General features: G+C 46.9%; 1 protein-coding gene across 2 annotated transcripts in view; it reads left to right on the top strand.

Annotated features, from left to right (window-relative positions):
* Positions 1–17,787, top strand: part of PRKCB (protein kinase C beta) — a 292,330-nt gene extending 274,543 nt beyond the window's left edge. Inside the window, exon 17 of one of the 2 annotated variants that reach the window (XM_004586824.4) lies at positions 17,133–17,787. In XM_004586824.4, the coding sequence (XP_004586881.2) occupies positions 17,133–17,285 (153 nt within the window). In that variant the 3' untranslated portion in view covers positions 17,286–17,787. Of the gene's footprint in view, positions 1–11,424; positions 12,764–17,132 lie in introns of those variants that run through there. The other variant, XM_004586823.4, reaches the window with a different exon arrangement.
* The last annotated feature ends 6,638 nt before the right edge of the window (positions 17,788–24,425 follow it).

A 24,425-nucleotide genomic window follows, 5' to 3' on the forward strand; every position in this document is an offset into this window, starting at 1 on the left:
TTGACGGTTCGCTGGCAGAATGTGAAAAGACATAGCTCTCCCGCGTCCCTTCAGGCTTTGATTTCCAGACCCTGGGAGCATGAGGCAGACAGGGTGCTGAAAAGGAAGTGCATCATTCCCCCGCTTGCCTGCGGTTTGTTCGTTTGCGTGTGGCGTTTGCCGAGGTCTCAATAAAAAACATTGGACTCCATTCGTGTTCCAACCAACTTGCAGCCAAGAGTCATTGAGGACATGTAGCCTGGAGTTGAGCTGTGTCCAACTGCTCATTGGCCTTTTTCCCAGTGGAGACCCCTGGTACTCTGAAGCTCAAACCCAGTACCCTTTATAAATGTTTTTGAAAACATTTATGTTGCATCTTCTTGAAAAGGAGAAAGAGGCAGACAGAGACAGAAAGAGAATCTTCCATCGATTGATTTCACTCCTAAATGTTCGCTGGGCCATCATCTTCTGCCTCCCAAGATGCATTGGCAGCAAACTGGATCAGAAGCAGAGCGGCCAGGACTTGAACCTGCACTCTGAGATGGGATGCGGGCATACCAGGCAGCAGCTTACCCCATAGCACAGCAACACCAGTCCCCAGTAACTCCCTGTAGTTGGTTAGAACTGACAAACACCTGGGCCAAATGAGGCTCCCGCATCACTTGCCAAGGCCGTGACTTTGAGCCGTCCCCTGGCAGGGAAGTTTAGAGTTGGAGTTGAAATGGGAGAAGGGAAGATGGTGTACTTCATGGAACAAGCATGGATCTGTAGGACTATGGTTTTAAAAAAAGCTGCAAAATAATGTCACAGAAATTGAGCTATGACACAGTGCTTTGTGAGTGAAATTCACGTCCTCTGTTCTATAGAGGAGCAAGCAGATTCCCCTGGAGAACTGTCTGTGTTACTTACACAGGGACAATAACAAAACCGAGTCCTGCTTAATGAATGCAAGAGTTTATTAACACTTGTTTACCACAGTGGGATTAAAATGTGTCAGGTACGTTCTGTTAAGCTATTCAATTGTATTGCAGGGTAGAACTCTGTTGATTTCATTTCATCCTTACAAAAACCTCAAGAAGCACTTGCTGTATTACCTCCCCTGCACATGTAGGAAACTGGGTTCAGAGAGGCTCAGTCATTTGCCCACGGTCACGCAGCTAAATCCAACGGCCTGTTTAAAGTCCTATGGCCTTTGGCTGAAAAAGCGCGTAGGTTGGCCCTTGTCACATTTCTTCTCTCAGCCCCTCCGACTCAGTGGTACAGATCATAGGATTTTAACCACTCTTGGTCCAATCCAGAATGTAAGTTCTTTTCCTGGGAGAAAGGGATGGGTGCTTTTGGATGGAGATCCACAAAGGCCAGCTTCTTGCATTCTGCTGTCTGCCTTGCCTGGGTTGTAATCTGACCCTAGTGTCCCCTGAGAGCTAGGGACCCCAGGGTGGGAGAGCTGGCTCAGGTTAGCCAGTCAAGCAGGAAGATGGGTCCAGCTGGAAGCGTGCGGCTTCTCCGCAGCTTGGCTGCTTGGTCTTCACTGTGTGACGGTAGGCAGTAATGACTCCATGTGGCAGGTCCCCTGACCCTTGCCAACCCATCGTCTTGGACAAGTCACCACATCTCTTCTCTGATACCCTCGTGCTCCTGGGCTCCGCTCAGAGACTCGTCTCCCTGGTCATGGAGAAAGTTGGGCATGTCAGTGCCCAGCAGTGGTGACCCTCAGCTTCCTGCTCTCTTCCTACACCTTTATCTTGAGCCTCTTGGCCCCTCTCCCCCACTGGGTCTCAACACGTGGATGTCTCTCCACCTTTAATGTGGCACTTGCCCTCCACCCCTGCTCAGGAGCTTGCTCTGAGCATCTCCCTCATCCAGCTTGGGTAGACAGTTCCACAAAAGCCCCTGCAGTTACGAATAGAAACTTCATTCACTTAACTTGGGAGCCGATGTTGATAAGAAAAACACGAAGTATCCCAACATGGCTGGACCTGCATCCATGAGGTACTGCATCTGAGGATTAGTTTACCAACCAACTTGTGTCCCATTATTTCAACAACTGCTCCCCGATGAAAAAGTGCCTTCCTTTCCATGATGCCCCAGAAGGTTGAGACTCAAGCCTTTGTGGAGGCTCTTGGATCGTATGTCCATCTCTGCAGGAGATTCTGTCTAACCAGAGGGATGGCTGTGTTGATTGACTGAGCCTGAGTCACCAGATGCCATTATATGAACCTGAATCCACTCTTACTGAAGCCAGAAATCTTGAGAGGGAAGAAGGAATGCCTACTTCTGTTACTGAGAAAAGAGGGGGTGCCTACTGGGAGGCAAAATCGGTGACTGTCCATGCTCTTTCCTGGCCTCCTGCTTAGCACATAAGCCTGCTCTGTCCTTTTCATATGACAAATCTGTCTTTTAGAATCTCCAATTTCCCATTCAGCCCTGTTAGAGCTATTTGCCCCGTCTGACTTGACATACAGATTAACTTTCCAAAGAGTTCCCAGTTCCTGCTCTTCCATCCTGAGGACAGTTCCTTCTCCCCCTGGTTCTGGTGCAATCTGGTCTCTGCCTCACCTCCCCCATCCCAGTGACATTTCTCTCGCTGAGTCATCGTTGACCTGAAAACTGCCTCCTGCCCTAGGCTTGTCTTATCTCTCCTGACCTCACCAGATTATTCTAGACTTTGATCTCCCTCCTTTAGAAAAAGAGGCTGAAAAATCAAAAAAAAAAAAAAAAAAAAAAAAAAAATTCAAGCAGCATCCAAAGCTACACAGTGAAATTCAGTCTCCGCTCGCCCCTTTGAGTGCCAGCTGGTCTCCCGCCTGCTGTGACCAGGTTCTCCTGTGACTTTTGAGAGAGGGTGTATGCAAGCTCAGGCACACCCCCACATCCCAAACACTGAGGGGGTTGGCATGCTCTCCCTGTCTCTTAGACCGACTTTTTTTTTTAAACCAGTGCATCTAATACTGCCTCGTTCCTTTCACAGTCTCCTGCTTCGCTGCACCTGCACGTTGGGCTCTGTGTATTCAGCCAGCTTCTTCCCTGCCTAGACAATCAGTGTAACAGCTACTGACATAGCCTTCATGTTGCACTGGGCATTATGAATGATCTAGAGATGGTTTATAGTACATGAGAGAACAGTCATGGTTTTGGGCAAATAAGATGCTGTCTCATGTGGGAGTTTGAACATCGTGGATGTTGATTTGTGCGTACAATCCCTGCAGAAAAAGAATGATCTGGAACAACCCCCTATGGACGTTGAGGTTCAATTGCATAATTGCAGGTGGTTACCGGATTCTTTCTTCTTTATAAGTCCTTCCTGATAGCCACTTGCTGATTTTCTTCCTTACTGAATTGCCACTTCTAGTAGAAATTCTGACTCCATGAAGACTAGGATTTGGAAGGGCAAGATCTGCCCATGAACCTGATTTAAAAAACAACAACAACAAACAACTCCTTTGTTGTTTATTGACAAGTGTAACTTTTTTAAGATTTATTTATTTTTATTGCAAAGTCAGATATATAGAAAGAGGAGGAGAGACAGAGAGGAAGATCTTACGTCTGATGATTCACTCCTCAAATGACTGCAACAGCCAGTGCTGCACCGATCCGAAGCCAGGAGCCAGGAGCTTCTTCTGGGTCTCCCGCACAGGTGCAGTGTCCCAAGGCTTTGGGCCGTCTTCAATTGCTTGCTGGATGGGAAGAGGTTCTGCCAGGATTAGAACCAGTGCCCATATGAGAGCCTGGCGTGTTCAAGGCGAGGACTTTAGCCACTAGGCCAACACACCAGGCCTACCAAGTACGATTTCTTAAAAACAGCCTCCAAAATGTACCCTCTGTGGACTATGGAAAGCACAGCTCAGAGGTGGTACAGGAAACTGCCTGAAATGTCTTTCTCAGGGAGTGGGGCTTCGGTGAGGCTGAAAAGTACTCCTGCTGACCCTGGGTAGACATCCCTTCGTGGCAACCTCTAACTGGGGGTCGGAGGTCTTGGTTTCCTCCTGCTGCTCGCCAGGTTGTTGAAAAGAGTTTTGGGGACAGGTCCTTATGACGATGCAGCCAGAAGGGAATGTCCGATGACCGAGCCTGGAGAACCCTCCACAGCCAGAGCACAGTTCCACCCATTAGACTCACCCACTGGTAGGCATCAGTCAGTGCCCAGCCCTACCAGCCAGCCACCACAGCAAGCATGTTGATGCACGTTTTGTTGAGTCATCCTTGTCAGAACCTAAACAGATAAGAACAGGAAACATACGGGCTTAGCTCCTAGATGGTTTATAGGTTGCACGCATGTGGCTGAGAGTTGCTGGAGCCAGGATTGTTACCCAGGTCAGCTTCACTCATAAGGCCGTACCACGCAGATGGATAAATAGAGTGGGACGAGGAGGTATAGTAGAAAGACCGTGCACTTTGGTTTTGAACAGAGCAGTCTCCGGCTCTTGACTGTCTTAACTTTGCTCCTTATAACCCAAAACAACTTACTTCAAACAATCGGTGAGTTAGAGATCATCATTTTTCTGCTTGTCTCTCAGACTTGTGTAAAAACATGAGCAAATAGAAGAGCTAAGTACTGTTTGAGAGTGAGTTTATTTGAAGCCATAGACTGAATAGTGGGAAAAACATAAGAGAAAGAAATGCAACAGAAAAGAGAAGAAATTGGTAGGAAGAAATACTTACAGAGTGTATTTCAACTGGCTTTGAAAAACTAGGTTAAAGAATAATGGTTCTGTATTTGTTAAGTCAGAAGCTTGTATCCATCTTTTTACCCAGCCCTTCTGGATGCAGAACAGAAAGTAGTGGAATTAGCAAGCGTTCTGTTTTTCTTGGCTGAAGTGTTGTAAGTATCTGGATCTCTTATCAGATTTGGGATCAAATCATGGTCAGGTACTTAACCTCCCTAAAGCTGTTTGCTCCCTGGACAGCAAGTAGCTCCTAGCGCTGCAAGGGGGGATTAGCCCACTGGAGGATTGGAGGGCGGTTGGCGCTGTATCAGTGCTTCAGCTACATTGTTACTGGCCTGTGTATCCCACAGAGTGCCTGCCCGGGATTGTGCAGAGGTAGGGAAGGGCTGTGTGACTTTGTTCTTCTGCAGCTTACAGTATGAACAGGGACCCGGATAAGCTACAAGGAAGCCAAAGAAACGACCATGTCATTCCAGCTTGAGGTACTAGCATCCTTCCTGAAGTTCAGGAAAGAGGGGTATTGTGAAACAAAAGTAACTGCATGGACTTCTTTCTTTGTATTGTCTCTTTATTTCATGTCTCCATGAACCTTTGAAGCCCCCCGCCATGTCTGATGTTTTCTATGGCAGAAATGAACAGGACACCCCAGAGGAGAAGTGGGGGTGGAACAGGTTCTCTGAGGAGGTGGCATTTAAACTGTGATGTGCAGATACACAATGAAATTAAGAAAAACAAAAACAAAACTTATCTTTCCACCAAGTTAAAAAGAGCCCTCTCTTGCGGACTTCTTCCCAGATAGATGGAAAAGATCAAGTATGCCTGATGGCGAGAGACCTTCATTATCTGCAGAACAGGGTGACTTTCATCCTTTCCCTGCCAAAGGCAGATATCCATGCCGAACATTGTCTGGCTGGTTGTGCGGGAGAAAAGCTGGGGTCCACAAATGAGTTTTGAAAATGATCAAATGCAGGTGCGGCTCCAGGCTGAGCCGGCTGATCCTCCCCACATGTGGATCCCTGCTGTCGGGAGGGACCTGGGAGGCAGAGAAATGGCCCTGGATGGAGGTCACTGAACTTGAACGCTGAAGGAAAAGCACTCCTTTGTTGGTGGCTTGTGTGGGTCTTGTCCTTGTGACCTTCTGGACTTGTTACCCTGAGGATGCCACAGTGCCCTTGATGGCCACTGGGCAGGCAGTTCGCCTTGGCCTCTGCCGTCCTACACTCAGATGCTGCAGGAAGAACCTTGACCCTCTTGGCCAGCAGGTTGCCCTGACTCTGCTGTCGATCCATTCCATGCGTTCTCTATTGGAGCAATGTCTTCCTCTAGGCAACTACTTGACTTCCACGTCATTTCCTCCAGGAACTTTCCCTGGCTCTTCTTGGCTTCCTCTTCTCTAGTGGTGGCACCTGCTACATGGGACCATGCAGTAGCCTGTGTGTGTCAGTTCCTTAAGACCATAAGGTCCAGGAGACAAGAACTCAACAATGAGCCTTCCTCACCAGGCCTATGCACCAAAATGGGCCTGCAGCTGCCACTTGGAGACCTGGCCTTCATGTTTTGCACTAAGACAATGCACATTAAACAGCAGCAGGCTGGCCTTTACCGGTCAGCTAAGTATTCCTATTTTCTTCATTTCTTTTCTGTGTAGAGCAATAGCACTTCCACTTAAACCAGCTTGCCGCAGATCCTCAGACAAAATAATAATAAGACCAGATTGTTATTTAAGTTTTGAAACTCACAATCAAGCACAAAGGATGAAGGAGAAAGAAGAAAATTAAAGCAATCTGTAACTCTATAATCCCTACGGACACATAGGCTATGCCGACAACTATTGCACATACATTTGTTGGTTTCACTTCTAGAAGGGGAACATATTGCACACAGTATTAGTAATTAGACGCAACTGTGTCATTTAATATTCTTCCACATCTTCTTTTAATTTTTTAAAGTGTTTTGCATGGTAATACATCAAATAGATGTATCATTATTTATTTAACTGTTTTCCCTATTGGTGGATGTTTGATTTCCCCTAATTTTTTTTTCCTCTAATGATTCTTTGATGACTATTCTGTATCTTGATGAGATGCGCTCAGGAGGACAGAAGGGCAATCAAGAAAAGCCTCCTGGAGGAGGTGACACCCTGTTGGAACCAGGAAGGATGCACAGGAGTTAGCTGAGGGAAGGGAGTGAGAGAACAAGAGAGTGGTCCCTGCTGAGGACCCAGACTGTGCGAAGGAGGTGAGAAAGCGGGAGAAGCTCCAGGCACCAGTACAGCTGCGGGACATGGTGGGGTAACGGGTACTGCATGTTGACGCAGGGACCAGGACCAAGTCCTACACGCTTCCCTAGCCATCCTCAGGAGTGTGAGCTGCAGGTAAAAGAAGTGACAGAGTCATCCTCCGGCCCCGTTTTCTCTTTGTGACTTCAGTTCGCCAGGGTTAAATGTGGTCTGAAAATACGAAATGGAAAAATTCCAGAAACAAACGGCTTGTGTTCAGGACAGTCGAGTGTTAAAATACTTCGATTTGCTTTTTGGTTTTGTTGTTCATCTCGCACTGCCTGCTGTCTAAGTGAAACTTCATCAGAAATCTGAATTGTAGAGGAAGGAGCTTAGCTCATGTCAGGTTTGGTTTCAGGCAACCGCTGGGTGTCTTGGACCAAGTCCTCAGTGGACAGCCAGACTTGGCATTGTTACTGTCACGTTGCGACAGAAATCAGACCACAGGGAATATGGCAGAGGAGAGAGCTCTTGATTGGGTCAGTCTAGATTTTTCTTTTGTTTTTCAGTTCAAGAGCACAGTTCAACAAGTTGAGTCTTAGTCTCTCCTCCAGCCCTGGACGAAGTGGCTGCTGATGGAATAACTCAGTGACTTTCCGGGTTATGTTTCTGTTCTGGGTACCCAAATGATGAGGGACAGGGCCTGCTCTCAGACTGAGCAAGGCCAGCCGGCTGGGGTGCTGGACCACCAGAGAAGCAGGTATAGTCTGCCCGGGGCAGGGGAGGGTGGGGGGTTTGTAATTAGATTGCAGCCACCGGGAGAGCTGCCCATTCTCCAAGGACACAGCAGGCACTCCATTTAGGGAGCGGTCCTGAAGCTAATGGGCAGTGACAGCTCCATTTGAAAAACACAGAAACACTTAACAGGGAGGCTGTGATCTGCCAGCCCCGTAAACTGCTGATTAGCAGGGAAATCACGCACCGACTGTACTGTACCCCCTAGACTCACCCCAGTTCTTGCATCTCCTTGTGCTATCTCACTTAAGGATTTTATTGTTCCCACCCAGAGGGATGGGAGCTGTCTGGAGCTGTTTGTGTCCCTCACAGCCTCCAGGGAGGCCCTGGAAAACAACCAGTTTCTGGTGTGGATGGGAAATGGACACATTGTACAGAACGGGACCCCTGCAGATTCACTGGGTCTCAGCTCATTTGTTTTCTGCTCTGGTTGTTTGTCATCCAGCTCCCACCCACCCAGGCCAAAGGGAAGCGTCTGACCCGCATTCCCACCCATCCTCTTCATCTCCCCTCTCCTTCACTCCCTTTGCCATGCATGCTCCTGTCCGTTGTTTCTGTCTTTTGGGAGACAGTAACAGTCTCCATCCCCAGCCCCCTGTCCTCCTCCCCTCCCCCAGCACAGCCAAAGGGACTACCCCAGTGTCCTGGCCATGTGCATTGACATCTCAAACTTACCCCAAGTGAGACTGAGTGCGCCACATCCCTCATAAATATGCTCCATCTCTGGGGTCCCTCACTCCCCAAGCAGCACAGGCCAAGGGGCTTGGGGCTGCCACCGCCTTCCTGACACACTCACCTGCAAATCTTCCTGTTGGCCCTCCCATCACCTTCGTTGAACCCATCATATCCTACCTGAATGATTGCAACAGCCACCCAATTGGTGTCATCTTTTTACCATTCTTTATTCTTTATCATTCTTTATTTTACATAGAAATTCCAATTGCAAAACCAACAGGAAGCATGTCTTGTAATATAAACTTCTTATTTTTATTAAAGTGGCAATGACAAGAAAGCAATTTATCCTGGAACACCAAATATGCTGCAGTTGATCTTTTCAAACTTCAGTCTGTTTCCTTGGTCTTTACAACTTCAGCATCAGTAGGCGTGTAGCCCCGTGGTTATGACTCTTGTATGCCTCACCCCAGTGCTGGATCGGATTCCTAGCTTCCTGCCAGTGCGGACTCTGTGAAACAGCAGTGATAATTCAGATAACTGAGTTCCCGCCACCCACGTGGGAGACCTGGATTAACTTTCAGAACTGAACCAGCTGATGGGAGTTCTGTTTCCTTCCTCTCAAATAAATGATTAAAATTACAATAAAAAATTAAACATCATGACAATATTCCAGGAGCATATGCTGTTTGTAGGGGAAGTGAGAATTGAATGATGCTTACAGCTATAACGTGTGGAACACCTGCTCAGTGCCAGGAGCTGTGTCTCGTTCATTATCTTATTTTATCCTCATCTGATAGGAATGAAATCACTCTTGTTTTACAAGATGAGCCTGACACTTTAGCGACCATGTATAGATAATGAGTCAACGTGGTCCCAGGATTTAAGTCCATGTCTAAAGTCTAGGCTCATTTCTTTTTCACTAATTTAATGCATTTCTTTTATCTGAAAGGCAGAGTTACACCGAGAGAAGGAAAGACAGAAAGAGACTTTGCATCTGCTGCTTCACTCCCCAAATGGCTGGGCAGGTCTGAACTTCTTTCAGGTCTCCCATGTAGCTGCAGGGGCCCAAGCACTTCGGCCATCCTTCGCTGTTTTCCCAGGTGCATTAGGACAGAGTTGGATTTGAAGTGGAACAGCCAGAACATGAACCAAACCAGTGTCCATATGGGATGCTAACACCACAGGCTTAACTCCTAGTAACTGCTCTGAAAAGGAGCTTGCACTCTTTGTCCACTCTTTCAGTACCTGTACTCCTAGACAGCCCTTGGTTTCTTATCAATGTCCTCCCAATTGCCAAAGGCAGGGCCTATGTTCAGCGCCTTCGCCACTCAGCCTCTGGGATGGATTTCCGTTACAACAACACCCTTCCCTTGGGATCTGTTGCTCCCCAGGTGCCTGATGTTACACTCTCCTGGTTCTTCTCCCTCCCTGTAATACCTCCCCACCATGAGTTAAAAAGACTCCGCAAGCATCAGCTGTGTACAGAGGGCTCAGTGATTTTGTTACTCCTGTATGTCTCCACTCTCTGTAGTCCATCCTTGGAATTTATTTCCTTTTCAAGATCCCTCCCTTGAGCTTCAGATCCTATACTTTTCACTTGCTCTGGCCCTAACCTTGAATCCCAGTGCTTCCTCCAGGTCATCATATCCAAAATGGAGATGCTTGTCTTTCTGTGTCTTCCTGGTTTCTCTGTCTCCATGGTTGACATAGCTGCACTCTCTGTCATCCAAAGTGGACACCTCTTCATCCCCATCCTTGACTTTCCCTATCCATGACTCACTCCCTTCTTTCATCATCAACCTGTCAACTGGACTCATCAAGCAGGTGGCCAGGTCGTGGGTTCTGGCTTCAGCTGGACATGCCCCACATTGCAGCTCAGTTGTTCATTAGCTGTGTGACATGGAACAAATGATATAATTTCCTTGGCTTTGGATCAATCTTATAGAAATGGAGATAGTAACAATACCCATTTCATAGAGTCCTTGGGAAGAGTCATACAATGCAAGCAAGAGATTTCTAGGGTGCATGGTACATAGTAAGTGCATAGTAAATATTAACCATCAAAATTATTGTAACTGCTGCTAATATTACATTATTAGTTTGTAGTTACCTTCTGTAGACCCTGTGGTTGAGACGTACAGAATGTCTGAGCAGATGAGTTTTGCTGGTGAAGACCAAAGAGTGAGGAACCTGAATATGAATTGCTTGTCTCATCTCGTTAAGTGGAATTAACAGATGGGTGTGGGCGCTCACACATGTGTGCACCCCCCCCACACACACACACATGTACACACAGCAACTGTAATGTTGCTGAGATCAAGGTTTTCGGCACAGAAGGACCAGCAGGAGGGGTAAGAAACGGTGATGTTTTCTTTCTGGATTGCCTTGACCAAGCCCTGGTTTGTATTTCCTTCCATACCCTTCCATCCTCTGGGGAGACGAGAAGTGTTGACACTACCTCCTGGCACCTTGAAATTGAGGGCCATGCCTGGCCCAGCCAACCAGGGCCTATGGTTGCCCAGTTGCAAGAAACTAAGCCAGGTCCCATGGTTGGGATGTTTCTCTGTTGACTGGAGTTTACAAACTGTGTTCTGTTGATCTACAAAACAATCTCCTGATTGATTGAGAGCCACAGGACAGCACTTTGAGGGATCTGCTGCTGTCAATATTGGTATCTCCCAGGTGATTTATAAATGGGTCATCGCTTTGCATCTTGTACCACATGGAACGTCTAAGGTATCTTATCTTTTCATCAGATGAGCCTGGCTAACTCCATGGGAGTGGGGTAGGGGACACGCCACATGTCACTAATCCCACCATCTCATGCCTTTGCCATGCATCTGCTGACGGCTCACAAGGACACCAGGGTCAACTCATAAGCCATGGCAATGAAATGTCAGGAGTCCAAGGTCATGAGAATTTTGCCTTTTATGTTGCTGTCATTTCTGATCATTGAAACAACCTCACCTAGTTGCTGCAAAAGGAAGGGTTTGGCGAAAAACCACACCAGTTTTGTTGGATTCTGTTTGGTTTTGGTTTTGGTTTCTGTTTTCCCCACCCACCACGAGTTCTTTTCTTCCCCTCTCATAGTGTGGGCGAAATGCTGAAAACTTCGACCGGTTTTTCACCCGCCATCCACCAGTCCTAACACCTCCTGACCAGGAAGTCATCAGGAATATTGACCAATCAGAATTCGAAGGATTTTCCTTTGTTAACTCTGAATTTTTAAAACCTGAAGTCAAGAGCTAAGTAGATGTGTAGACCCGCGTCCTTCGTTTCTTTCGTTCAAGCTCCACGGCTGTTGTGGTGACATTTGTTTCTTCATTGCCAAGTTGCTTCCATGTTTTGTTGTCCCATCAGGCTAGAGTGACCATGTTTCAGTGCCCAAATGTCCTCAGGTAGCCGGGAGCATCTCTGCGAGATGGGATTATGCAGATGGCCCGTGAACATGCTGCTGCATAATTGAGACATTATTCAACTCCTCTCTCGGTTTATTTTCCCCAAGCATGTCTGCTAAATAGATCCAGTGGGGAGAGAAAATGCCTGCTTTCTTTCCTCCTCTTTTGCACTGCTGTTTTCACCCTCACCCTAATCATTCAATTTGGATTCTACCTACCAAATGGGTAGATCATCGGAGGCTGGCAATCCTCTTCCGCTTCCAGGCCTGGGGTTTGGCGTGTGTCCAGGCTTGCTTTGGTCCACAGGGAATCCCTTCATGCCGCTCACTCTGGAGAAGAGCGGAGCTTCGCAAAGAACATGCTAAAAATAAAATTGGGAGGGTTGGAATTTTTTTTTTTAAACTCAAAGTTGAGAAGATTATTTAAGTCCTTCTAACATCTTAAGAGTGTGTTTTTTAGATAAGCGCTATCTAAAAACACATCACGGTGTCCACAGGCTTAGGTGCCATGTCCACGCCATCACTTCTGATGCTGAATGGCCCTCCTCACCCTTGTCCCCAGGACCACACGGAGAGGGCATTTGGCACTGCTCCCTGAAACAACATGGTCACTCTAGCTGCCCTCCCCCCACCAAGGCTGTGATTTGACATGACATTTCAGACATAATTTGCTTTGGGTTTTTATTTCTATTGTTCCAATGGAAAAAGGAAAAACAAAAGGTTACTCATTTGGTTACACATGCTTTCAAATACATGTCCAGTTGTGATCAACCATGATGACCTGCTTGGGTTTAAGCAGGAAGACAGCTGGGGCTCCTAGCAGACCCATGCCTGTGGGGCTGGGCTGTGTCTAGGTCTCTTGCAGGCCTTGGAGAACTAATTAAGTGTTCTGAGAATGACACCATTTCTTGAAACAAAGACAGTTGCATTCTTCACTTTGATGTTGTTTTGCAAGATGTTGGAGGTAATGTTCATTTATATCTGGATATCTGTTAATGTGCCATTTTTCTTCTAGCATCAAGATACAAAGTTTTTTTAAAAAATGGAATGCTATTTCAAGGACAAACTCTGTTTTTGAAAAAAAAAAAATATGAACCCAAACTAGAGTGAGGCCAAATTTCAGGCGAAAGGCATTCATTCCAGTGCATAACCTCAGCCCTAGTGTGCAGCTAGCCAGGGACCACAGGGGCTGTGGAATGTTCAGGAACTCCTGGTGGACAGGATTGGGTGGGATGATCTGGCGGAGCCTCCAATGACGTTGGAATCCAGAGGCCACAGTCCCACTAGAGTCAAGTTCAGAGACCAGCTATGACATGACTTTCTTGTCAAGATCACCTCTCCTCCCAGCTTGGACTAGATATTTTTTCTAGCAAGCTATATTGTGAGCCCCCAAAAGTCCAAGGAAACCCCTTGGGTGGGAGAAATTTTGTTTCTGTTTGAGCAGATGGGGAGAACAGGTGACTCCCTCATCCTTGTTCTGCTTCCTGCTAGTCTCAGGCAGCCTTGAGTTCGAGAGATTTCCAGAAACTCTGAGGGCTGCTAAGATACCATGAAGAAAACTTTAAAAACCTGGCATATGCCCTTGTAGTAACACTTTTCATGTTCAAAAAGACCATGATGGGGTTTCCACTACCATTCATGTATTCTTCTCTGCCCTCTCATTTCACCTTGCTTCAGCTTGGGACTGTCCCTGCTGTCGCTACCATGGTGGCAACCTGAACCCCAAGGTAAACCTGAATTGAGAGAAGGAGGGAAATCGGGGCAAAAGCCCTTCCCTTCATTGTCGGGGAATGGACAACTGGAGAGAGAGAGAAAGTCATTTGTCCAGGCTTGGTCAGCTGGCATAGGGCTCCTTCTGCCCCGCAACACACAGGGGGTGTTGCTGAGCCACTGCCCACCAATAGGGGAGTTCTTGGAGGTCCTTCATCTGGCTGTAAGGTCACCATGCATTCCCCAGGACATGCTGCCATTGCCAGGAACATGAGGGATGTGGCAAAGCACTGGACCACTGACAAATGACCAGAAGCACGTCATGGAACAATGTCGGATGGATGAATGATAGATAGTTGACAGACAGGTGATGGATAATAGAGGTAGAGATATGATAGAATATAGTACATATGTATATATTTACTGCACTCTTCATTTACCTGATTCTTGCCAATATTTTTCCAAAGTTAATAGTTGCCAGAAGCAGATACCCAAGCCAAGGTGTGTTTTCCCAGCCTACCTTGCTAAGGGTCACTCAGAGCAGCCTGCTGCGTAGATCAGGAATCCTCATGGGGAATTCCAAGCCTTTCTTTCTCTGGCAACATTTCCAGTACAGAGGAGACTGAGAAGCGGAGCTTCCGTCCTATGTCACCTGCGGCCAATACCTTGAAAATGTAACTGGGAAGGTCTATTCCTACATGCTTTTTGCAATCATCCCTTTATTGGACCCTCCATTCATTCAACAAACAACACTTATTGGACACCAACCATGTGCCAGGCTCCATGCTGCACACTGGAAGCACAACGCGGGGCAAGGAAGACGCAAAGCAACCCCTGTCCCCGTGCCCGACATCTGGTGGGAGGGCAGTCAGTAAAACAAGTGAGTGTAAGCCTGGCATGAGTGAAGGATGACAAGGCTCTGTATTAGCCAGGAAACCTTCGTAGAGAAGGAGGAAAATGCATCAAAAATCTTGAGGGCTCCTCTTTCTATAGCCCATAGTTGGAGGCTGAAGAAGGGAAAATAGCACTCTCATGGCCAGACATTTAGTGCAAACATGTAAGTCCATAGTGAGGGAAGCAGCAAGACAGGCTGGTGGCTGGGATTCCTTCTATAAGGCCAAAGGTGCAGTCTCTGTGAAGAGAGGAAACTGGGTCCCAGCTAGGTTTCGGGTCTCACCTTCCAGGGTGTGTCACGGGCATGACCCATTCTGTCCCTGAAGGAAGCACAACACCACAGCTCAGCTGGATACGGTCTGGTTCTTCTAGCCCAGCTTGAGACTGGTGGATATGTTTCAAAATAAAGTTAGGTGAGAATTGAAAAGAAACAGAAGAAAACCCACACACAGCCCGTGTTAACCATGGCGAGTGAGCTAGCATCTATCAGGATCTAAGAATCCTCTCTTTGCAATTCTCAGACTTCTCACCACCTTCCAAACAAAGGGCCACAGTCACCAAGACCCTCCTGTTGGATTAGGGGGGAGGCCAGTGAAATCAATAGCTCTGCATGTCTGTGTGCAGCTATTCCCATGTTAATGAGACTATCAACCCCAAAACAACTGCCCTAGCAGAGATGCCCATTGTCTCCCAAGGGGTCAAGGGTAGATTGTGGCAGTCTGTTCTCTGGGGATCTGCCCACAGGTCCAAGTCCACAGAGGCAAGGCCCCTTGGACCATGTGGCTGGCTGAAGCAGGAGTCATTGCTGCCACAACAAGCAAGCACAGGTTTCCAAACTTGAGCCTGGTGGAAGGGGATATCTGCTGGGTCCTCAGAGGCAAAAAAAAAAAAAAAAAAAAGTTCTCAGAAGAATGAAAATAATGCTGCTTAGATTCTAGTTGCAGATGTATGTACCTGCCTTCTAGCCCACACACAGCCATGGAGCGCTCAGCTCTCAGAGGACCCTAAGATTGCTCCATTCACACCAGGCCTCAAAATGTTGATTGAGCCCTTAGACTCACTGGACATAAATCTTGTTGCTGGCTTCAGTGTGAAGGCCCTGGCTGGGTGGGTGGATTCTCCATTGAGAGGGGAGAAAATAAGTGGAAAGTTTCATTTTTATTCTTCATTGGCCAGCTCATTCCTTCCACGAACAGTGGTGACCAGCCTACTGTGTGCCGATTTCTATTCTTGGTGCTAGAAATGCAATAGTGAAGAAGCAGATGGGGACCCCACCCTCCTGATGAGAAACCACAAAGTAAACAAGGCCTTTCGGAAAGCGGTCAAGGGCAGTGGAGCTAATGGGGAAGATGCTGAGGTGTAGCTAGGGAGAGAGGGACGCACAGACAGGATCCAAGGAAGAGGAGGTATTTGAGCTTTTCCCTGCACGCAGGAAGTAACACATGGAGTGCCTGAGGGATGGAACCTCCCACAACACAGCACAAGCTAACAGCAGGCAAGGCAAGACAAAGCAGAATGGGTGGGCTGCGGCAGGAAATGACCCACCATCCGGAAAACAGCTCCATCAGCATCTTTAGGCTGCTGCTCTCTGGTCTCCCTCACCCAGAGTGTTTTCTGAATGTCAGTTTTAGCTGCCTACCTTTTTCCCCCATCCCACAGACATTGGAAGAGTGTACAGGGCACAGCCAAAAAGCAGCAGTATTTTCCAAAGGTATTTTGCAAAGGGGAATGAGCAGTTCTCCTCAACCAAGCCCATGGGGGACAAAATTCTGGGGGATGATCCGGCTAACTCTAATCTGGATCTCTGCCTTCAGTAATCCTCTCTTCCTTGTGAGCTGACACAGGTCTGACTTCATCCGGGTAACTAGTGGATACCAGGCCTTCTTCTTGGTTGTCCCTCAATAACACAGCCCCTGGACTGTCCCTCTCTTTGGTGGGCCAAGATGAGGCCTGCTTTTCTGTCATGCGGTCAGTTCAAAGCCATGAACCCCCTTCAGTCTTGGGCAATAGCTTGAGCTTTCCCCCTCCTCCAGGAGGGTGTGATGGGGGTGGGAAGAAAGGATAGGCTGCCAAGGGCTCTAGAGAAGTCAACGCTTCAGATAGATCTGCATAGTAACCCATCTTCTGAAGTTCCTTGTAAAATCTACCCTAAATTCTAGTTAGTCGGAAAAACAGCAACGAAGAAATGCAAGACTACATAGGGAGCATCACACTATTATTTTTTTAAGCTTGTCTGGCTGAGGAAGTCTCTAAAGTTAGCCCGTGGGTGGGTTTTTGAGTTTCCCTCCAAAGCCTGGATTAGCCTGCTGAGTGTGGGGTGGGCAGTGATCAGCCACTTTTATTAAGCAGTGATCTGATTTTCCCAGCCTCCTTCCTTCCTGGCAGCCAAGTGGCCATGCAGTGGTCCTCCTTTCCAAAGACGAGACCTCCTAGCCACTGGGGGTCACTAGTGAGCAGGATTTTCCAGCATCATGGCTACTTTGGTGATATGATGTCTGGTTAAGAAGGCGCTTCCAGCTCCGTTTTTCTCAAAGCCAAAGAAGACATAACAACACACACGCGCGCGCACGCACACACACACACACACACTGAAGGCGATCCTTAAGGAAATTCGATGACTTCCTTCCTTTCTTGGCAAAGTTCTACCGAAGCCATGCAAGCTCCCAGCCTTTGGCACAGGGCCCTTTGGAACTCTGTTCCTGAGATGTCCCAGGCCCGCCAGTCACCTGGCGCGTCTTGGCCCTGTTCCATTCTTCTCTCTTATGCTGTGTTCATGTGTTTGCTTTCCATTTGGCAGAAGGACAAGCGGGACACCTCCAACTTCGACAAAGAGTTCACCAGACAGCCCGTGGAACTGACTCCCACGGATAAGCTCTTCATCATGAACTTGGACCAAAATGAATTTGCTGGCTTCTCTTATACTAACCCAGAGTTTGTCATTAATGTGTAGGTAAATGCGAATCCCATTGCTGAGCCTGGGGTTGCAAGCCTCCAGGCCATGTGTATGTATCAATTCTAGTCTTCCAGGATCCATGGCGCATAGGCTGGCATTCAACATATGGAGAGCTTCGTCTTCCAGGGCTTCTCTTTGTATGTGTAGCTTGCTAGTTTGTTTTCTACATTTGAAAATGTTTAGTTTAGAGTAAGCGCATTATCCAATGATAGAGGTACAATTTTCCAGACTTCCAGAAAACCCATCAAAAGAACAGTGTCGACAAACTACTGTGTCTGATACCAACATGCTTCAGTATTTGTAATTTTTCAAGTCAGAAGCTGGTGTTCTCAGTAAACGTTTTTACAGTTATCCTACAGTATCTTCTTTGAATGCTAAGCATGACTGGTATTTTTAAAAGTCGTGAGTAAGCTTTGCAGTAACTGTGAACTCTTGTCTGTTGGAGGACATTTTTTTTGTTTAAGAATTGATATGATTAAACTGAATTAATATATGCAAACTCTCTTGCCTGTGTGTTCATTTTTAAGGGGACTTCCGTGTGCAAATTGTAAGCGGTGGGTCCATTGGCTGAGAGCGGCTCTGTGGAGGAGCTGCGTTCCATTTGTACCAGAGTTCTAGCTAATGGATGTCATTATCAATGTTCTCAAAATAGATGTTTTGTATCAATTGCCTAGCTTTCAGATTCTCTTGTGGGGTTGGAGGCGGGAGGGTGGTGGTGGCGGGGCGGCGGGGGGTTGGGGATCTATAGGCATAAACACCAGTCCTGGGGCCTGGCACAGTAGCCTAGCAGCTAAAGTCCTCACCTTGCATGTGCTGGGATCCCATATGGGCACCAGTTCGCATCCCGGCTGCTTCACTTCCCATCCACTCCCTGCCTGTGGCCTGGGAAAGCAACACAGGATGGCTGAAGTCTTTGGGACCCTGCACCCATGTGGGAGACCCAGAAGAAACTCCAGGCTCCTGGCTTCAGATGGGCAGAGCTCCAGCCATTGCGGCCACTTGGGGAGTGCACCAGTGGATGGAAGATCTTTATCTCTGTCTCCCCTTCTGTCTGTAAAAAATCTGACTTTCCAATCAAAATAAATAAATCTTTAAAAAGAGAGAGAGAGAGAGAAGGAGGAGGAGGAGGAGAAGAAGAAAGAGGAGGAGGAGGAGGAGGGAGGGAGGAAGGAAGGAAGGAACGAAGGAACGAAGGAAGGAAGGAAGAAAGGAAGAAAAAACCAGCCCTGGGTTGATTGGACAATACTGAAAAATGGCTATCTCCTTGAAAAACAATGTGATCTCATTTTACCACAGTCTCCACCATGCCCCATTAGAGATCACACGCTTTCCCACTGCCCTGACTGCTGGAGCCATTGGAGGTTTGTGGCTTTGGTCGTTTGTGAGCTGCAGGCTTGTTGACATCCATCTTTCTCTCTTGCCCACAATCTGGGTGTGTGGCCAACATGGTCAGCACTTAGCATCAAGCACGGAGTACACCACCAAAATTCCACTGCTGCCGCAACACAAGTAGTGAGCAGAGGAGCAGGTGTTTGCCAGCAGTTCAGATACCCACAGCCCACGTCGTGGTGTCTGGGTTCACTTCCCAGCTCGAGTTCCTGACTCCAGTTTTCCCAGGAGGCTGCAGTGTCCCTCGCCCCATCCAGCCTGACCGCTGTGGGCGTCCGGCCTGTGAACGAGCCCGTGAGAGTGTGTATTCTGTCTGGCACCATCTATCTGTATCTGGCTGTCATCACAAACACCTCTCTCTCTGTCTCTTGGATAAACCAGTACGCTCTTTAAAAAATAGTCAGTAGGAGAGAAAAACTGGTAGCATTAGAATAGAACTTTTCTGTGTTTTATGAGGCAACTTAGCTTAGCATCTCCCCTCCCAACTCTTTCCCCCCCCCGCTCAAACAAAGCAAATAGATACTAGCCCTTTTCATAGAAGACATGCCCCACAGAGACTAGGAGACCATGCGAGAGGATGCCGGATGCCTGTCAGCAGCATCAGCTTGGGAAGGAGCCCCACCCTCCCCGAGCAGGGTGGCACGGCACTGAATTGCAGGGTGTGAGCCTGGTACCTCCTCTCTGAATGAAGTCATACCTCTGTTTTCTCTTCCCAAGTTATCATAAGCCAAGCTGTAGCTCCTGGCCCTATAGCTGTTAAGGCTGGTGGGTAGCAGAAAAGAGCAAATTTGTCACACTAAGTACTTTCTAAGACTCTACTGGCTTTATTCATTGCCTTCCTTCTTGGAGGAGCCTCAGTAAGCGGAGTCTTGGGCAGATACAAGGAATCCATCAATCTTGCCTAGTGAGCTCATCTTTGCAGGATCTGAGAAGCTCTGCCAGTTAAAACACTGGCTGAAGCCAACTTCAAGAAGAAACTGTGTGTTCTATGCATCACATTTAGAAAACAAAAATACATGGGTTTCTATGGATGTTTGACAACATATTCCATTTTAGATGGCATTAACGAAGAGCTTCAGCTTTCTCCCTTTTCCTCCAGGCTGGCTTCTCATACTTCCTCCATCTGCTAACCATAAACCCGTCTTTCATTTAATAAATATCGAATGCCTACGCTGGGCCAGGTCCAGTTCTGCATGTTAACGGTGGTTACAGAGACCTTACAGGATAGTCCGGGACTTTCTGCTCGGGAGACAGGGTGGCTGCAGAAGCACTGGTCTCTCCTCTTCTTGGGATTGTGTTCAGTGGGGGAAGAGTGAGAACAGCTCTAGAAGTCCTTCATTCAACCCTAAGTCACTCAACCAGGCCACATGGACATTCCTGAGCCAAGGAATGCCTGCGGGGAGAGGCACATGTGGTGCTTTGATGGACATGGTGTAAGTTATATCGATGTCTACCACTGTGACAAGTTACTGCAAAGATTCATTTCTAAAAAAATATTTGCTTCATTTATTTGAAAGGAAAAGAGACACATGCACAGAGCCAGACACAGAAATACAGAGCCAGACACAGAATTACACTCCCCTAAATGCCTATAATGGCAGGGCTGGGCCAGGCTGAAGCCAGAAACTAGAAATTCTTTTTTTAAAAAAAAAGATTTATGTATTTTTATTACAAAGTCAGATATACAGAGAGGAGGAGAGACAGAGAGGAAGATCTTCCATCTGCTGATTCACTCCCTAAGCGGCCGCAATAGTTGGAGCTGAGACGATCCGGAGCCAGGAGCCAGGAACTTCCTCCAGGTTTCCCACTCGGGTGCAGGATCCCAAGCATTGGGCCGTCCTCGACTGCTTTCCCAGGCCACAGGCAGGGAGCTAGATGGGAAGAGGAGCTGCTGGGATTAGAACCAGTGTCCATATGGAATCCCAGCACGTTCAATGCGAGGACTTTAGCTGCTAGGCCACACCGCCAGGCCCAGAAACTAGAAATTCAGTCTCCAAAGTAGTTGAGTTAACATCTGTTGCTTTCCAGGGTCACCCGCATGCTGGGAGGAATCTGGAGTTGGGAGCAGAGGCAGGACTCAGACCCAAGTACATGGATCTAGAATGTGGCTCTCCCAAGTAGCATGTTAATTTCTGAATTCTACCTATAACCCTTTCTATAATTTTATATGGGTTAGTATTCTGGGGCTGGCTTAGCTGATTGAAGGTCTCCCACGAGGTTGCAGTCAGTCAAACAAGTTCAGGGTTGTAGTCACAGATGAAGCTTCAGCTGGAAAGGGGTAAGAATCATTTGCAAACTTCTTCACTTCAGTTAATGCCATGCTCAACTCCTTACCATCTTGGTGGGGTTCCTCTGGACACAGCAGCTGGCTTCCCTTGGGGCAGACGATTCAAGTGACAATGGCCAATTTGGAAGCTGCATTCCTTTAGTAACCTAATGGAGAAGTGGCGTTCCATCATGTTGCTATTTCTGTTCTAAAGAAGGTAAATTCACTCCATGCTCATGGAGAAGAGGTTATACAGGATGAAACTATGGCGAGATGATGGGGTCCTTGGGTATCGTCTTAGAAGCTGCGTGTTACATACATAGTGAGCTGCACTTCCGTAGCGAAGGAAGGGATACCATTCAAAACACATGGGAATGGGTGAGGGACAGATCTCTGGATAAAATTTGGGGGCCATTTTTGGCACATAGAATAACAAACCACACGATATATTCTTTTTTAAAAAGGCAGAATTGGGGTGAGAGAGATGTTCCATCCTATGGCATACCCCCCCAAATGAACGCCAGGCCAAAGCCATGAGCTAGGAATCCCATATGGGTTTCCGACATGGTTTGCAAAGACATAAGTACTTGGACCATCTTCCACTACTTTCTTAGGAGCATTAGTGGAAAACCAATAGAAAGTGGAGTCAAAATTCCAACCGGTGCTCATGTATAATGCCGGTATCTCAGGCAATATCTTAACCTTCTGCACCACAATACTAGTTCCATCAGTTCTTGATAGAGGGTCATTTGTGTCTATCTCAAAGATTCTTTGGGGTTACTGATACATAGAAGCCAACAATGAGAAGGAAAAAGAGGAGTAGTTCAACTAGCATTGCCTGGTTCTGCAAAGTCTCTATAGCTTGCTAATAATCAAGTTCACTGCCAGCCTGAATTTGACCTTCTGATGAGTTATGGTCATTCGCCTTCAGGGACTCTTAATTTACCAGGAAAAGATGAGTTGACAAACACATACACATGATGTAAATCCATGTCAGTAATCCAATACCGAGGAACATATGGCTTCAAATTGTATTGGCTTAAATAAAAACACTACCATGTATTTGGCTCACCATGGTATTCTTCTCTGGTCTGGCTGCCCATCCTGATCTCTGATGGATCACCCTGAATCTCCTCAAGCAACTGGAACGTCAGCTGGTGACAAGGTCCAGAATGGGCTCAGCTACATGCACAGCAATCAGTGGACAGACTGGTCCAGGAAAGCTCCTGGGATTTTTCAGCTTCACTCCAATTGCTCTTGCATCCCTATGCAAGAGCTATGTTGGGCTTCTTCATACATAGCACTTTTAATGATTCCAATAAGAAACAATGGGAGAGGACTCCAGTACACAAGCATTTTTCCAGTCTCTGCTTAGGTCCTGTTTCCTGTTCTCTCATAGGCAAAACCCAAAGGTGGGAGGAAAAAGAAGTCAATTCAGGATAGGATAGTAAGTGCTGCAATACTCACACGGCAAAGGTAGGAGAGGGTATGTGGAGGGATGGGCAATTTTGTGGTCAGTTTTTGTAGCTACCACTTCATCACCAATCCAATCATCTGTGAATGGCAGGAGAAAACATGAAATGAGATAATGGGAAAGGAATGGTCAAGAATATCCTGGACTTTCTCACAGATTCTTCATCTCAGAGTAGAGTTCAAGCTTGCCCACTGGGTACCAGAGCCTACTTAAGGGCTTATGGTACAGGATCCGCAAACCATTAAGGACAAACTCCATGCACGCAAGCTGAGATTCTGATGAAATAGGGAAGGCACACAAAAGAAGACCAATGCTGGCTATCAAAATCTAACCCTAAAAGTCCCAAACACAAACATCTCAGGCCCTATCTCATTAAGCATTCCTATACGAGATAGCCTTGACTCACGTGGAATTCTGCTCATCACTTCCTACACAGCCTAGGCTGGCTCTTGAGGGTAAATCCTCTTTCCAAACACAATAAGGATATGGATTCTAGAGGTCCTGCCTCATAAGTGACCCACCCCCCTATTCAATATGGATTTTCTGGGCCACAGATGCTAGTCTACCTGGCATCTGGCCTGCCCAAGTCAGGCCAGATATCAGGGTAAGATTAAAATGGCATGGGGATAAAAGATGCAAGGACACTTTGTTCTTTTGTTTTCAACCAATTACTCTTTACAAGATTCAAGAAGGAAATAAATGCACAAGGCTATGCTTCTATTATAATTTGAAGATGTATACACATATCCCAATAAAGGACTCTTACATAAAATGGATTGAACTTCACGGAGAACTCCTGGATATCTCATTGTTGAATTAGCTATCTATGGTTGTTAACAAATCACCTCAATGTTTAGCACCTTAACACAGCACAGTTATTATCTCACAGCTTGGGTGGGGCAGGAGTCTGGGCAAAGTTTGAATGGGTTCAGAACCCTACAGAGTGTCTCAGGAGCTGTAGTTGAACTGTTGGCCAGGGCTATATTCTCACCTGATGGTTCTAAACTCACTTCCACAGTTGTTAGGGTTCAGTTCCTAGTGAGTTTTTGGACTGAGAGTCCCCGTTCTCCATCTGTTAGCATCAGGCTGTTCTCTGTTCCTTGTCAGGTTAACCTTTGCAAAGTTACAGTGCCTGAGTCCATTTTCTGCTTCTGTAACAAAATACTTGAGGCTGGGAAATTTATCAAGAATAGAAGTGTATTGATCTCCCATTGGTGAAGGGTTGGTAGTTCCAGATCATGGCACCAGTATCTTCTAAGCCTCTGGTGTGGGCCTTTTGGCATGTTACAGGTTCATAAAATGTTGGAAACCATTACTTGGGGAGACAGAGTTATGTACTGATTCCTATCTCCCTCTTCTGTGGAGCCACTAATGCCATCCTGGGGACCCATCCTCATGATTCACCTAATTCTTATTAGTTTTCAGTGGCCCCATCTCCCAATAGCACTCACATATGAATTTGGGGATTAGAATTCCCAACACATAAACTTTTGGAAAACATGTTCAAGCTATAGTTGGCAACTTACTGCAAGTGTTCACTCTGACAAGGCAATATAGTAAGCATACCAGTAAGACAAGAAGTTTCCTTTTTTTCTGTAAACTAATCACAAAAAGACATGATATAATTCTGTCTGTATTCAGTTCACAAGGAAGTCACCAGTCCAGCCCACACACAAAGGGAAAGAATTACATAAGTGCACAAATAGGAGACTGTTGTTGGGAGCCTTGTAAAAGGCTGTCTACCAATTGGATGGACTAGGAGGTGTCTTGGCCTAATGCCCAATGAATATGTCCAGTCTTGACCATTGAGGTCAACGGTCTTCCTTAGAAGTCAAGTGCAAGGAGAAGGGGGAATTCTGATCATCCCTTCTTTGAAAATTTCTGAGCTGCGGACAGGAGGAGGCTTTTATCCCCATCCTGAAGACTCCCAGATCCTCACCAAGGAGCACCGAGGACTACATCCCTACTGTCAAGGAGACCACGGGGAAATGGAGTGCCTTCGGAGACC

This window comes from Ochotona princeps, chromosome 24 (genome assembly GCF_030435755.1).
Source record: "Ochotona princeps isolate mOchPri1 chromosome 24, mOchPri1.hap1, whole genome shotgun sequence".
Classification (NCBI taxonomy): domain Eukaryota; kingdom Metazoa; phylum Chordata; class Mammalia; order Lagomorpha; family Ochotonidae; genus Ochotona; species Ochotona princeps.